The sequence below is a fragment of the Lissotriton vulgaris genome, chromosome 3_2 (genome assembly GCF_964263255.1).
Source record: "Lissotriton vulgaris chromosome 3_2, aLisVul1.2, whole genome shotgun sequence".
Taxonomy (NCBI): domain Eukaryota; kingdom Metazoa; phylum Chordata; class Amphibia; order Caudata; family Salamandridae; genus Lissotriton; species Lissotriton vulgaris.
The window spans coordinates 225,606,904-225,621,617 of NC_141690.1; the positions used below are offsets into that span (position 1 = coordinate 225,606,904).

A 14,714-nucleotide genomic window follows, 5' to 3' on the forward strand; every position below is an offset into this window, starting at 1 on the left:
CCGACATCGCCATCGCCATCCCAGAGGGCTACAAGATCACCCGGAGGGACCGCACCGCCAACCAGATGGGAGGAGGCATCGCCATCATCCACAGGAACACCATCCGAATCTCGACTAGCATAGACAACACCCTAACCACCGCCGAACACCTGCACTTCCAGATCCACACCGACCCGAAGACCACCCTCCGAGGCACCCTGATCTACCGACCCCCGGGACCACGCACTCAATTCAGCGAGGACATCGCCGACTCCGTCAGCCCGCATGCCCTCCCCTCCGCTGACTACATCCTCCTGGGGGACCTCAACTTCCACCTGGAGAACAACAACGACCGCAACACCAGCACCCTGCTCGACAACCTCGCCAACCTTGGACTCAAGCAACTGGTGAGCACCCCCACCCACCTCGCTGGACACACACTCGACGCCGTCTTCTCATCCAGCAAAGACATCGCCTTCAGCCACGCCACAGAACTCCACTGGACGGACCACAGCTGCGTCCACTTCACCTTCAGAAGAACGACGATCCACCACCACCAGCAACAGGTTGCTAGAAGAAGCTGGAACAAGATCACAGCCGACCAGCTCGCCGCTTCCCTGAGCCAGCACCCTCCTGCCAGCTCAGCGAACCCCAGCCAGGCCGCCGACAACCTCACAAAGTGGATCAGCAACTGCGCGGACGAACTCGCCCCTCTGAGGACCCCGCCCAGCAGACTCGGCAGCAAGAAAGCCCCATGGTTCACCGACGAACTCAAGAGCTCCAAGAAGAACTGCCGTGCCCTCGAAAGTCTGGAAAAATGAACCTACACCGGACAACATGACCGCCCTCAAACTCGCCTCCCGGAAGCACCACCAACTGATCCGCGCCGCCAAGAAAACTGCATTCAAGGACCGGCTGGACAACAACGCACACAACTGCAAGGAACTCTTCAACATCGTGAAAGAGCTCTCCAACCCCAACGCCGGAAACAACGACATCACCCCTTCGCAAGACCTCTGCAACTCCCTCGCCTCCTACTTCCACAACAAGATCGCAGACATACACAACAGCTTCAGCACCCAACCGACGCACGCCACAACCACAGCAACGCCGCCCACCACCACCCTCCGAGCCTGGACTCCGATCAGCACCGAAGACACCGTCCGCATGATGAACTCCGTCCACTCCGGATCTCCGACCGACCCCTGCCCTCACCACGTCTTCAACAAGGCCGACGTTGTCATCGCCCCCCCCCACCTGCGGGACATTATCAACACCTCCTTCGACACCGCCACCTTCCCTGAGAGCTGGAAGCACACCGAACTCAGCGCTCTACTCAAGAAACCTACAGCAGACCCCACCGAACTCAAGAATTACCGCCCCATCTCGCTACTCCCGTTTCCAGCCAAAGTCATCGAGAAGACCGTCAACATACAGCTGGCCGCCTTCCTCGAGATGAACGGATCCCTCGACCCCTCGCAGTCCGGCTTCCGAGCCAACCACAGCACCGAGACCGCCCTCATCGCCTCCACCTACGACATCCGAGCCCTGATGGACAACGGAGAAACAGCGGCCCTCATCCTCCTAGACCTCTCCGCGGCCTTCGACACGGTCTGCCACCGCACCCTAGTGCAACGCCTCAGCTACGTCTGAATCCAGGAGAAGGCACTGGAATGGATCGTCTCCTTCCTCGACGGAAGAACACAGAGTCCGCCTGCCACCGTACAAGTCAGAGGCCACCGAAGTCATCTGCGGCGTCCCTCAAGGATCCTCGCTGAGCCCTACCCTCTTCAACGTCTACATGAGCCCCCTCGCGGCCATCGTACGCCAACACAACCTCAACATAATCTCCTACGCCGACGACACCCAGCTGATCCTCTCCCTGACCAACGACCCCGCCGCCGCCAGAGCCAACCTGCACGAAGGGATGAAGGAGGTAGCCGAGTGGATGACGACCAGCCGCCTGAAACTGAACTCAGACAAGACGGAGGTCCTCATCCTGGGCTCCACACCCACCACCTGGGACGACTCCTGGTGGCCCCCCGCCATGGGCACCGCACCCAAACCGACGAACCACGCACGCAACCGGGGCTTCATCCTGGACTCCTCCCTCGCCATGACCAGACAAGTCAACGCCGTCTCCTCGGCGTGCTTCAACATCCTGCGCATGCTACGGAAGATCTTCTGGTGGATCCCCACGGAGACCAGGAAGACCGTCACCCAGGCCCTCGTCACCAGCCGACTGGACTACGGCAACGCCCTCTACGCCGGAACCACCGCCAAGCTCCAGAAGAGACTCCAGCGGATCCAGAACGCCTCAGCCAGACTCATCCTCGACATCCCACGAAACAGCCACATCTCCGGACACCTGAGAGACCTGCATTGGCTCCCCGTCAACAAAAGAATCACCTTCCGTCTCCTCACGCACACAAAGCCCTACACAATCAAGGCCCGAGCTACCTCAACAACCGAATCAACTTCTACGCTCCCAAACGCCACCTCCGATCAGCCAGCCGCGCCCTCGCCACCGTCCCACGCATCCGTAGAGCGACAACAGGAGGAAGGTCCTTCTCCCTGGCCGCCAAGACCTGGAACTCCCTCCCGGCCGACCTGCGCCTGACCCAAGACCACCTCTCCTTCAGGAAGAAGCTCAAGACCTGGCTGTTCGAGCAGTAACTGCACCCCATTCCCCCCTCCCCCCCCCCCCCCCCCCCCCCCCAAGGGCCTTGAGACCCAACGGGTAAGTAGCGCGCTCTATAAAGGTCATTGATTGATTGAGGGGACACGCCTTCTAATGAAAGCGGCAATGTCTTGAAATGAAACCTGACCCAAAACAGATGGCAGCTTACACGCCGCTGCTATTATATAATGCCAGTACCAAATCAGAAAGCGAGCACAGTATAGAAAACCAGGAGCCGAATTGAAAGGAGGTGAAAGTGAGTTATCCCAGTGTGCAAGTGAAGGTGGGGTTTGAGTATGCTGCATCTTGGTGCTGAGTAACCAATGTTTATTGTCAACCAAATTAATGGTAATTAGTCCATCGGCCTCTAGTAGGATGAAAGGCTGAGCAGACACGCTGGGGTTCAAACCTGCGGTTATGAGGTCAAACATAAGATTAATAGGGTGCTTGCCTTAAAGTTAAGATTGCACTATATAATGCCAGTATCAAATGAGAAAGCGAGCACAGTAGAGAAAATTAGGAGCCATGTGTGTAAGCAGAGGCCTCGCTACCTCGGCCGTCACTGTCAAAACACGATTCTGCTGCCTTCCTCCTTCTACAAGTCAACAGCAACAGACCTAGCATGACAGCGAATGCACTAGTTTCTCATTGCAAACAGAGCATTGGCAGAGCTGTGGGTGTACATCTGGTATGTAATGGGAGGGTTGGTTAAAAAGCATGGGCGAGTGAGCATGGCAGCGCGATGAACGCGCTAATTAAAAACAAATGGTGGCATGACCCCGAACAGATGATGCCCCCGCTTGTAAAAATAAAAAAACATGTGTGAGAATAGTACAGAGGTATTCCAAGAGGTTGTTTTCCTAGAGCAGGGATCGACCTAAAAACAGTGTGGAGGCTCAGAGGAAGGCAAAGCCCCATTGTTATGCACTGTGCTGCCCCCAGACTCCCTGGCCGTTAATCCCTGTAATTTAGATGAACTGCGTCTCGTTTGAGGTGAGGAGTGTTTCAAAATTGATATGGATTGAAGTGGCCAACTAACAAGCGCCAAGCATATAACATGTGCCTCTTGCTGCATGCAGCATCTGTAGCATGTAATGACTACTTTGTGGCTCGGTAGCTGTTGATTGTGTGTGTGTGGTCATTGTGGGAGTTCGAGGGACTGTTCAGTGGGTGGGACGTGTGTGTGTGTGTGTGTGTGTGTGTGTGTGTGTGTGTGTGTGTGTGTGTGTGTGTGTGTGTAGAAATGTGTTTGATAGAATATTATCTAGTGCAGGTAACATGGGGTGGTTTCTAAGCATAAAATTGCCCCCTGGTCAACAAAGTTCAGCTTTCACAGGACACACGACCGCCTCTTGTACCCAATGTGACTTGGATGTGCCAAAAGAGTCACCTCTGCGAAAATTGCTGTCTTCCACTTTGAGGGTTATATAAAGAAAGAATTTTTCGTGCTGGTCTCCGTGTGTGTTTCACAGGCTGAATCTACACTTCCCATGTGTATGGGTTGCTTTTAAGCACCATAGGTTATAAATGTTAATATTATCATATTTAATGCACTTACTACACTGACCTATCCAGGATGAAAAGTTGTCAGCCGATCCATCCTGCCAACAAGCGGGTGGCACTAAAACAAAAGGGGGCGATGGGCAACAATGATGGATCTCACCTTCTGGAGCACAGTGACCTCTTCTTGGGTGGCTGCTGCATCAGTACAACAGGTGAGCTGCAGCATGGTAAACCGCTCTTTTTGTTGCCTGCGGACTGCAGGGGAGTAGCTCCTCTACTAGAAGGTGGTAGATTGCAGGGGGGGGGGTCGGTATTGGTATTAGAAACCTGTCGGTGGTGGCAGGCTGACCTACACCAGGCAGCCAGCACACTAGAGGTTGGGAGGTTTTTAGGGGGCACCCCTAAGTTACCTTCTGGGTACATGTATTAATAAATCCATTACTAGGCACCAATATGTTGGAATTAGGTAGCCTGGCCTAGGGCAAGACTAGCATAACAGAGGCACAGTGTAAAGGCTGCAGACCACCCAAAAGTAATTCCACGCAATAGCACTCAAAAGAAAACACTACACCAAAAATGTATGAAAATACGTACTGCTTTATATAAAAATAATATTTATACCTTGGCTCTTTTGTGCTCAGAATTTACCACTTAATACATTTCAGGATGTCTTAGAATTAGCAAGTACTTCTTTTAAACTGCAAAGCAATTTACCACCTATTTGTCACATCACAGTACATCTGCTATTAAATCAGTAATAACCACCAGCATTTATAGAATAGATAGATCATTTAACCAAAAATTGGCAGGTAGCTCTTATTCTTCCTTTTACTCAGTTAAGCATTTACTGTGCTCCGCTTACTTTATATCAATTCTAAACACAGCATTACATTAACATTTGGCCGACAGCACCTGAATCACCTAAATCAGTAATAGCACTTTCAGAGGTATTAAATTAATCATCAACATTGACAGTGCAGTGAATCAGACTCCAGAAGTCACTGGATATGGTTAATATGCAGTACCAGTAACTTCCTCTTTCTAGCCCACAGTCAAAGAGGGTTTCCTCAGGTTCCCCACCACTTTATGAATTACAGTAGAGGAGAAAAACAACAACCATTAATGGATCATCAATTGATTACAGGCTCTAGCGCCACCTTCCCCCTTCAGATGACCTCCTTACTGTAGCGTGGAGACGATGTTGTCCCAGTCTCCACGCGTCGCTGTCACTTTAAGGCTCCTTCGAGGTCCCACCGGCCTCACTCCACTCCCTCCCGCCGAGCCAGCTGCTTGTTTGATGCTGGGGCGGGGGAATGGTGAAGCGCACACGTCAGAAGCTCCTTTCCACCACTCGATTCCTTGATGCTGGGGCAGAGGAATAATAAAGAGCGCACTTTCAAGGCCCCCTTTCCGCTCGCGCCAGCTCCTTCCTGAGGCGCTTGAGCGAAGGGGGAAAACGAAGCCTCACACTCCATGGCCGGGGACGCGCTACTCACGGGGACATGCGCAATGCGCTCCTCGCTCCTCAGCGGCTGCTCCCGCCTTCACTGATCTGGCTCCGCCTCACGGAGCCCGGCGGCGCCACGAAGCATGCACGAGGGATCAGTGTCTCACTGCTTGAGACCGCGCTGTGTTTCCGACGCTGCTCTCTCCTCCCAGCACACTTAAAGAGCTGCCAAAGACTTCCCCGGCTCCGCTCCTCACCTCAGGGCACACGATTTCAGCACAAACGGCGCCGCTCGCCCTGCACCAGATTGGGGGGTTGGAAGGCAGGACAGCCCGTTCCCTCCTGGCTTCTGCTACTCTCCTCAGTGGCGCTCCACCACAGCAGGTGAGAGAACGCTCCAGGGGTTTACGAATTAGGGGACAGTCTAGGACAATTTACCAGTCTCTGGACTCTTTATGCTGGGCAGAGGACTGCACACCGCAGCGCTGCAGTCTCCTTCTCCTGAAGCTGTCCCTGTATAATTTTAGACAAGGGGCCAGCTAGGCGCCCAGGGTCTCCAGTAACTTCCCACAGCGGGGCCAGGACAAGTAACCAACAGGGGAGTAGTGGGTTGGACCAATAAGGCAGTTTCCCAGTCCAGGAAGTCAACCCTAAGTCTAACCTCTTCCCACCCTCCGCTACCACCTGTCCTCCAGCTGACTTCCACAGGTAGACAAAATGGCTGCCCCGCATTCCGCCTTATATAGGCTGCCCTTCAGTGGTCCAGAATGGACCAGAAGGTTCTGGAATGCCCTATGTTAGGCTATGGCCAAGTTCTGTTGGTGACAGTTGGGGCAGTTGGTGGCCACCATTTTAGGTGGTGCCAACTTTCCTGTCAGAACAGGCCTCTGGGCCTGAGGTAAAAGATTATGAGGGGGAGAGAGAACACCTATCCCCCTGGCCAACACCTACAAAAAGTCAGTAGACACAAAAATTAATAAGGGTATGAGGGGCAAAAAGGGGACAAAATAAATAACAATTAGGAGGGACTTCGCCAAAAAGCCAGACAGGTCTAACAGTGCGGTTTATTAATATGAGATGTTTGATACCAAACATCTTTGGTACCGAACATCTTTGGTTTCAGTGAAGCCATCAAGTAGCTGGGGAACTCGTAATCACCAATGCCCAGTACATATACTCTAGAGGGCTTCCCTATTCATTGTCAATCTCCAATAATCTACTTGGACACCACAGAGGCATATCTGCTCATGCAGAAATGTCACTCCATGAAATATAATGCATCCTGCCTTAGGGCTGTAAGCGTGATTTACATATATTGTATGCAGTGATTCCGGCATGGCACACAGGAGGTGTGCTATGTCTTGACTTTTGTCTGCACTATGTCACGCAGCCTGCAGTGGCAGCTTGCGTGAGTGTGGTGAAGGGGGGGGGGGGTCCCTTAGGGTGGCACAATACATGCTGAAGCCTTTAGGCACTTACATAGGGAGCTAAAGGTATTGCCAATTGGGGGAACAATTGTACGGTTTTAGGGAAAGTGATCTGGCATTTTGGGCCCGGATAGCAGGAACCCAGAGCACATGTCAAAATTGCATGGCAAAAAGTGGGGGTTACCATGTCAAAAGGGGGCACTTTCCTACAATGTACACACACAGAATTTCCTAAATGCATCCTGAATCTCCAACGTTCTAGGTATAGAATGTGGCAGGTGTGCTAACTAAAGGAGTATCTCATCTGCATAAAAGGATATGACATCCTTCTGCCTGAGGTCCATCTTAGTCTGCAAATTTGTGTGTATACTCTTACCTAGTTTGCCAGTGGATTGGCTCATCATTTCTGGTTCACGTGGTCTTTACTAATGCCTCAGAATGCTTGAAGGTGCTTGTAATTACTCTGGGTCTTTAAATCAAAAGCCTGCTATGGTTGCCTAATCAGAAGTCAAGTAGGTGTTAAAATATTTCATGCCTAGTTTATATTTTCAGTTGGAGTTCTTAGGAAGGCTATTAATTTTTATGACACAATATGTCAAACATTTTTGAGAAATTTTTTCTTCTCATAATTAATATAAGCATTGAAATAATGCTCAACCATCCAAATGTAGAAGTTTCCTCACGTAGACATTTATTGTTCAACATACGATAACCATGGTTTCTAGAACTATTTGGTGCCCTTTATTTTTGGACAAGCAAACTCCCCCCAGTGCACTGTCCTTTAGGGAAAGGGGTAACAAATGTACTTGTATTTTCAAATTCATATTCTTGTTTTCAATGTTAAAATATAGTTCCAAGTGTTCCCATATGGCTTCTTGTGAAGGGTATTCTACCATTTTGGTTATTTTGTACTTTTTATTTTTATTAGGCTGGTTACAAGAAGAAGTTATGGAAAAAGACACCTGCAAAAAAAAGGCGCTTGAGAGAAATAGTCTTCTGCAACAGAACACAGAGCAAGCTGTTAGATAAAATGACCACTTCCTTCTGGAAGAGAAGAAACTGGTATGTGGATGATCCATACCAGAAGTACCACGATCGGACAAATCTAAAAGTTTAGACACTGCTGGTTAAAAATCGGATGTTATACGTTTAACTTAATACTGCAGTTGTTGGCCAAAAAATGGATGTGTGTTGCTACTTGCTACAATCAAAAGCACTGATGTTTGTAAAGGCTGAAATCGATTCCTCGTGTAAATAAAATCTAAATTAAATATACTGTTGCACACCAACCATGAAAGAAATTGAACAGATGTTGAACAGTGTGCAATTGTGAAACATGCCTGGTTTGTTTTACTTTACAGTTATTGTAAAAATCGATTTTTCCTTTGACTGCATATAAAGGTATTACGAGTACGAAAAGTGTTATACTGCTAAGTGAATAGTTACCACTACTGTACATTCTGTCATTTGCATGCACCCTACTTTAATATCATTCTCTTATATTTCGGCTCTTTGGGAAGTCACATTGCCTGCTTCCTCCGTTTCAGTAGTACCTGGACTGTGGACATCAGCTTGTACTGTAATGTCCTACAGCAAATTTGAGGTTGTAGCTGTTTTCATTGTTAAAGCTTCCAGTTTTATGACCTGGCGTTCGTGCTGAAGGGCACATCAATTGATGTGCTTCTTCCGTACACTACTAAAGCAACAACTGTGGTGTGAGGTGACTGCGCATAAACAATTCATAGACACTACTTAGCATAGTTACTGGTCTGGAGCGGTCAGGAAAAAATCAGAAAGTCCTAATGACTGGTGAGTTGTATTTTAAGTAGAGGAACTTGAACCTGGTGCAGATGTTTTCTTTTTCTTGGATAAGATTTATGGGTGCCGCAATATTATCCCCCCTCCCCCCCTGTTTTCTAAAACAGATTGTAAATGCTGTTGCAGCGAGCCTGTGCACACATCAAAGTAGAGCAAGTACTCCTTTTTTCAAAGTTCTTTCATGTACACATGGACTTGCGGTTCTTCCTATTGCAGTTGTCGTTTGTCAGCGTACTCGCTGTGATCAGAATGATCCCATTGGACATTCGTAGAGGGTCCCCTAATCTGGACCTCTCCACATTACACATCCAGTAGCTCTCAGTTGGGACGGAATTACAACCGGTTTGGAGAGAAGCTCATTCTTGGCTACACCTCAGGGTCCTGCCTTCAGGACCCGCCAGCCCTTGTACTCCTTATCTCCCAGCTGGGATGGAAGTACAACCGGTTTAGAGTGAAGCTTACTTCTGCATTGTCCCGTATACAGGATTCGAAGTGTGCAGTGTCCCAATACTCGGGACCTATCAGCGGATAGCTTCCTTTGACTGCTGGGACGGATTGGCTTCCGGCTCAGAGAACCTCCATGCCTCCTGGTTTTGCCTTTTAGCCCAGAAGAAGTCTTGGGGTACACCCCCGGATGAAACACTTGTTGGCTGGGCAATCGATCGCCAGAAAAAGAAGAATACAACACAAAAGACTGCTTACCTGGTTTCTGTTTTTATTCAAATACAGATTGTTTGTGTACATGAATGAACTTTGAAAAAAGGAGTACCTACTGCACTTTGTTACTTTGACGTGTGCACAGGCTCGCTGCAATTCCGTAAGACCATGGTCCATATTAGGGGACTTCTGGGTGTTTTGCCCCCCTCCTGTTAGCACAGTCCTATACACCCCTAACTTTCACTGATATACGTTAACCCGCTGTAGGCGCCGTGACAAACAATATGTGACTAAAACCCAGTCTTTCGTTTGGATCTAGTTTGTAAATGCTAGTTTTAAACCAAAAACATTTCCTGAAGTTTCACATTTGTACAGTTCTCGTACAATAGGACACTGGTCAACACAGTTTAAAGTTGCAACTATGCGCATCTGTGAAACTGTATAGCTGCCTAAATAAGCATGGAGAATTCAGTGGCCACAGTCACATCATTTTGATGCAGAAAAGGCCCGATATGACACTTTTCTAGTGGGCTGCTTCAAAGCCTCTTTATCAAATCTATGAACTGTACTCCTTTTCATAGCTACAGCGCGCAGGGAATATGAAGTCTCGTTTCGCCACTGCTGATCCGATGTCAGACTGTGAAGATTACGAGTATGCATGGGTCGCATCCAGCATACCTAGAGTGGAAGGTAATTAGTATAAAATGTTGAGTGCAGAACATCTTTAGTGATGTGGAACTTCAATAAGTACCCTAGTAATACAATATTTATGAATGAAGTTACAGATGCCAGAAGCCAGATGTCACTGAGTTTTGTGGTAAAGTCTATTTGTTAAATCACAGCCTTACCTGCTGCAAATGCAAATGCAAGGGTGTAGTGTAAGGTGGAAAAGTCTTGATGACTTGCAACTTTCATCCCTGTTTTCAATACTGAGGAGGTGCTGGAGGAGTCACTCCTACCCTCGCCCCCGCCATCTCCCCCCCCTTCATCTGCTCACAGGGAAAAAAGTTCTCAATCTCCCGCTCTTATGTCAGCAAGGTCTTGACCCTGCCCTTGAGTCGCTTCAAAATTCGAACAGTATTGGAGATAAATTTCGAAACTGAAATGCATATACACTCTGTGCAGTATTGTCTCCTGTCTGTTCTGTACGCCGTATCTATCTGTATTACAATCTTGCAGTGATGTCTAGCTCATTTTATCGGTGGTTGGTGGCTGTAAACCATTGATCGATACAACATCAAAGTTAGTGTGGTGTCTGATTCAAAATGGGGCACCTGTCCCTTTGGGGCAGGTCCCCTTTTTGTGTTTCAGGTAATGTTGCCTCTGAAGGGGGCTATGGTAAAGTTAGTGGTCTAAAGGACTTCAGTGACTAAGAACTGAACCTAGAGCAATGTCCGCTTGTGTATGAATAGCAAGGGGCTTTGCAGCAGAGAAGGAAGGCCTGGATTGAATTTATTAGAACAATGGCGGTGGGAAGGCTCACCCAGTGCTTTTGCAGGATGTTTGGGAAATGAAAACAGAGTAGCTGTTCAGTTCACAGGCTGGGCAGGAGTCTGGGTTTTAGAGTACATCATGAAGGAAGGGTTTCTTGGCAATCTTATTAGTGAGTGTGGCTTGTGAATGGAGAATCGCAATGTTTAAAGAGTATTTGTGCCCGAACACTATCATAATGTATATGCAGACGTGGCTTTATCATATGCCAAACAGTTCATACTTGGGTGGTGGCGGGCAGAGGCACTGCTGCAAACATTTTGAGTGCTTACTTATGGCTAAGCGAGCATTATGTGAGCACGTCGCGAGGCCAGGGACATAGAGCTGTGATATGGAGACTTAGGAGTAAGAGCCAAACGAGGTGATGTATTCCCCAGAAATAAAATTGCCAGCATCCTGCTCCTTAAAAGAGTAGTTTATTTACAACCACATGCTGCTATTGTTCCTGCACAGTATTTACTGCCAACAGTGGAATAGTCACATGTCGGATTCCCATTTTGTTGAAGAGATGTAATGATCAGCTTGTTGGAGAGGTATGAAGTAGGGTTGACTGCAGACTCCTGATGGAACAAGTTACTGGACAAGTCTACTGCATACATTCCATAGATTGCAATCCCATTGAAAGTGAGGAGGCTGGGCTGCAAAATCTGGATAGCATACCCCTTAATCTCTGCGTGCAAGAGATCAAGCATAACATCAACCCTTTATGTATCTTCTGCAGCTCTTGTACAGAATCTGCAGTGTATGGTTTTTATTCATTGTATAGTATCAGAAGGGTTCTGGTGGATTTCGTTTGTGTTGGAAGTTCACCTGAGAACCGCCACCTAGAACTGCACACAAGTTAACTAGTCTTAGAAATGGTCGAAGCACTCTCGTAAATAAGTTCTTCATCCTCAAGTGGATGGACAGCATTGTCCCAAAGGTGGGGATTTTTTAAATTTTTTTTAAATAAAGTTACTATTATTGGAATTCGACTTTACAAACCTTAAACTATGTTAAATATTCCCCAAGCGCTACTGCCAGAATCTATACTCCACAAAAAGCATTGTAACAAGAGCATTTAAAACAAAAAGCACTACAGGTGTAAACTTAGAAGTATTGCAAGAGCAATAAGTGGTGTTCGTTCTTGTTAGACCTTTTTTTTCTGGTTGGAGTGAAGCTTGACCTAATATGGTGAGGCCTGCGGTGACGGTAGCACCTTAACTTGGGAATTGCCCCTCTTCAGCAGAAACCAAGACAGAGAGACTCTCACCTGACGCCTCAAAGCACCACAGCCCGAGTCCAATGGAGGTAACGTTGCCAATGGGGTCTCAAGGCCCTCTAACACTGAACCCACTCTGGTTTGCCAACACTGGATTCCCAGTTGCCGTCTCTTTCTGCAGGCCCTCCTCCAGCCGCGAGTGACTCCAGCACTGAACCAGACAATAAAAGATACCAATGCATCTGATCCCCATAGTCTGAGAAGTGGACTGTGCCTGAGCATCTCAAGGTTGAACCCCCGCCCACCCCCCACCACCACCCTCATGGGTTCCTCCAGGCTGCACTCCCCAGTCCTAGGTTGCAACCTCTTTTTGACTGACCATTCCCCATTGAAGTGAATGGGGCACCCAACACTAACACCACTCTATACCCAGACGCCTCAGGAGGTGACCTGTTGGTGTGGCTTTAGACCTTGCCCCATACTCTCGTTCGGTTCAGGAAAAGGGTCCACTATTTATGGCGAAAGCAGTTTATTTCTCCCCAAAGGATAACATTACAGCTCCCAAAAATTGCATTGTCAACTTATGAAAACAAAAAATTCATAACTTGAAAAGTATTCACTTGGTTCCGATGACTCTGGTAACTAAATTCATATAAAAGTTTGTGTTATTTTTTATAAATTGGTGTCAGATTTCTGTATTGAATGTGTCTCACTGCCTTTGTGTGAGCATTTGGGGGTGTCATTTGTGCCTCTGTGAGTCATCGGGTTTGCATGGACTCTTTACAGTGTACCTAATTTTGGTCCACTATATGAAGAGCCAGCTTCTGTATATTTTAATGTATACTGTAGAAACCATATGAATATACATTATATGAAAAAAGTACAATGTCAGAAATAGAAGCTTGAGTATAAGCTGAAGAAACCTACTGCAGTCTGACAGTTATTTATTACTTCAAGCATATTTCAAAGTAGACACAGGCACCACCCCAACAGTCAGTTATAAACATGACCAACTGGCATGCCTAAAACCATACTGTAAGAGGGTGGCTTAGTATATGGTGCACACTTATGTAAGTGCGGCACCCTGCACTAATCCAGATAAACCATATGGTGATTTTAGTGGTCTTAGACACATTGGAAAGCTCTTTAAGTGGTAACTGTGGAGAGCAGCCTTCAGGCTTAGTCCAGAATGAGTGTAAAGCAGCTTGTTTTACCAGTACCTAATCTTAGGGTGTAGGTTAAGTGAAAAAGAACCACACAGTGTAGGTATAAAAAGATGTATTTATTATAAACAATCGCACTTTGCAATATCTCCTTACCGGAGATATAACCACAATACTTTGATCATAGACACGTTAGTAGCACAAATACACAGTGGTCTCCACGGACAGACCAAACCATGTACAAAAATAGTTGAATGCGATCAGTGGAATCCTAAGGTGAATTCAAGATGAGGGGTCAGAGTCAATGCCACTCAGGAGTGACCAGGAGGCGCTGGAGACAAATGCCTAACAATGTGTGAAATGCAGGAGAGTTAACGGTGCCCTTGAAGTTGCATCTGTGCGGACCAGGCAACACTGTGGAAGACCATGAGCCGTTTACAAACTGTCGATGTCAAGAGCCAAGGGGTTAGTGTCCGGCAGGGGCACCAACAAGCCTTGTCAACGGCAACCAACCAAGTTGTAGATAAAGGTGCAGCGTCGGGACCAGCAAGGTTCAGGTGACTTACCATGAGCAGGTAAGTCAGAGTAGGCCCGAGCAAGCAAGGGAGCACATTGGAGCCAAAGAAGACCCTCAAGAGGAACCATGGGCCGGAGGCACAGGAGCCGCAAGAGTACCTCGAGCAGCTCGCCAAAGGATGAAGGCCACGGTGCAAAGGATGCGGTGCAGGCAAAGATCTTGGCTGCAGGAGATGCTTGCGGCTGGAGCCTAAAGATCTCTGGTGAAGAGAATCAACAAGCCTTGGCAATGGCAGGTCGAAGCGGTGCACAGGGATACTGCTGCAGCTGCTCTGGCGAGGGATACAGGCTTCAAACTCGCTGTAAAGACAGTGCAGGCCTTGAGGAAGTTGCAGAACCACCACCAGTGTTGCTGAACCATTTGAAGTCCATAAGAGCTAAGCAACTGCAGACGGTACAGCTTTGTTGGGGTACGTACAGATGCAGGGGAGTGACTCCTTTACTCCAAGGGAGATTCCTTCGGGTGTCTTGGATATCCACAGGCCTTGCGAAGAACCTTTATGGAGCACAGACGTTTCAGAAGACAGGCAGGACAACTAGACCATGAGCAGCAGGAATCTTCCCAGTTGCAGTCTCGGTTCCCAAAGCGAAGTCCAAAGTGTCCAGAAGGTAGAAGTTTAAGTGGTTTCTGATCTGAATCGTGTCCCACGATGAATCTAGGGACCCTCCCCCATGTAAGCCCTTAAGTACCCTATGGAGAGGCTTGGGACGACTCAGGGGTCCTTCCCAGAAGAGAGGCTGGACAGTGGGGAGTATACTCCCATGTCCTTTG

At 48.2% G+C, this 14,714-nt stretch overlaps 1 protein-coding gene across 1 annotated transcript in view; it reads left to right on the forward strand.

Annotated features, from left to right (window-relative positions):
• MRPL35 (mitochondrial ribosomal protein L35) overlaps positions 1-8,322 on the forward strand; it is a 38,941-nt gene extending 30,619 nt beyond the window's left edge. The window contains exon 5 of the mRNA XM_086964252.1: positions 7,965-8,322. Coding sequence (XP_086820378.1) covers positions 7,965-8,153 — 189 coding nt within the window. The 3' untranslated portion in view covers positions 8,154-8,322. The remainder of the gene's footprint in view (positions 1-7,964) is intronic.
• Positions 8,323-14,714: the final 6,392 nt, after the last annotated feature.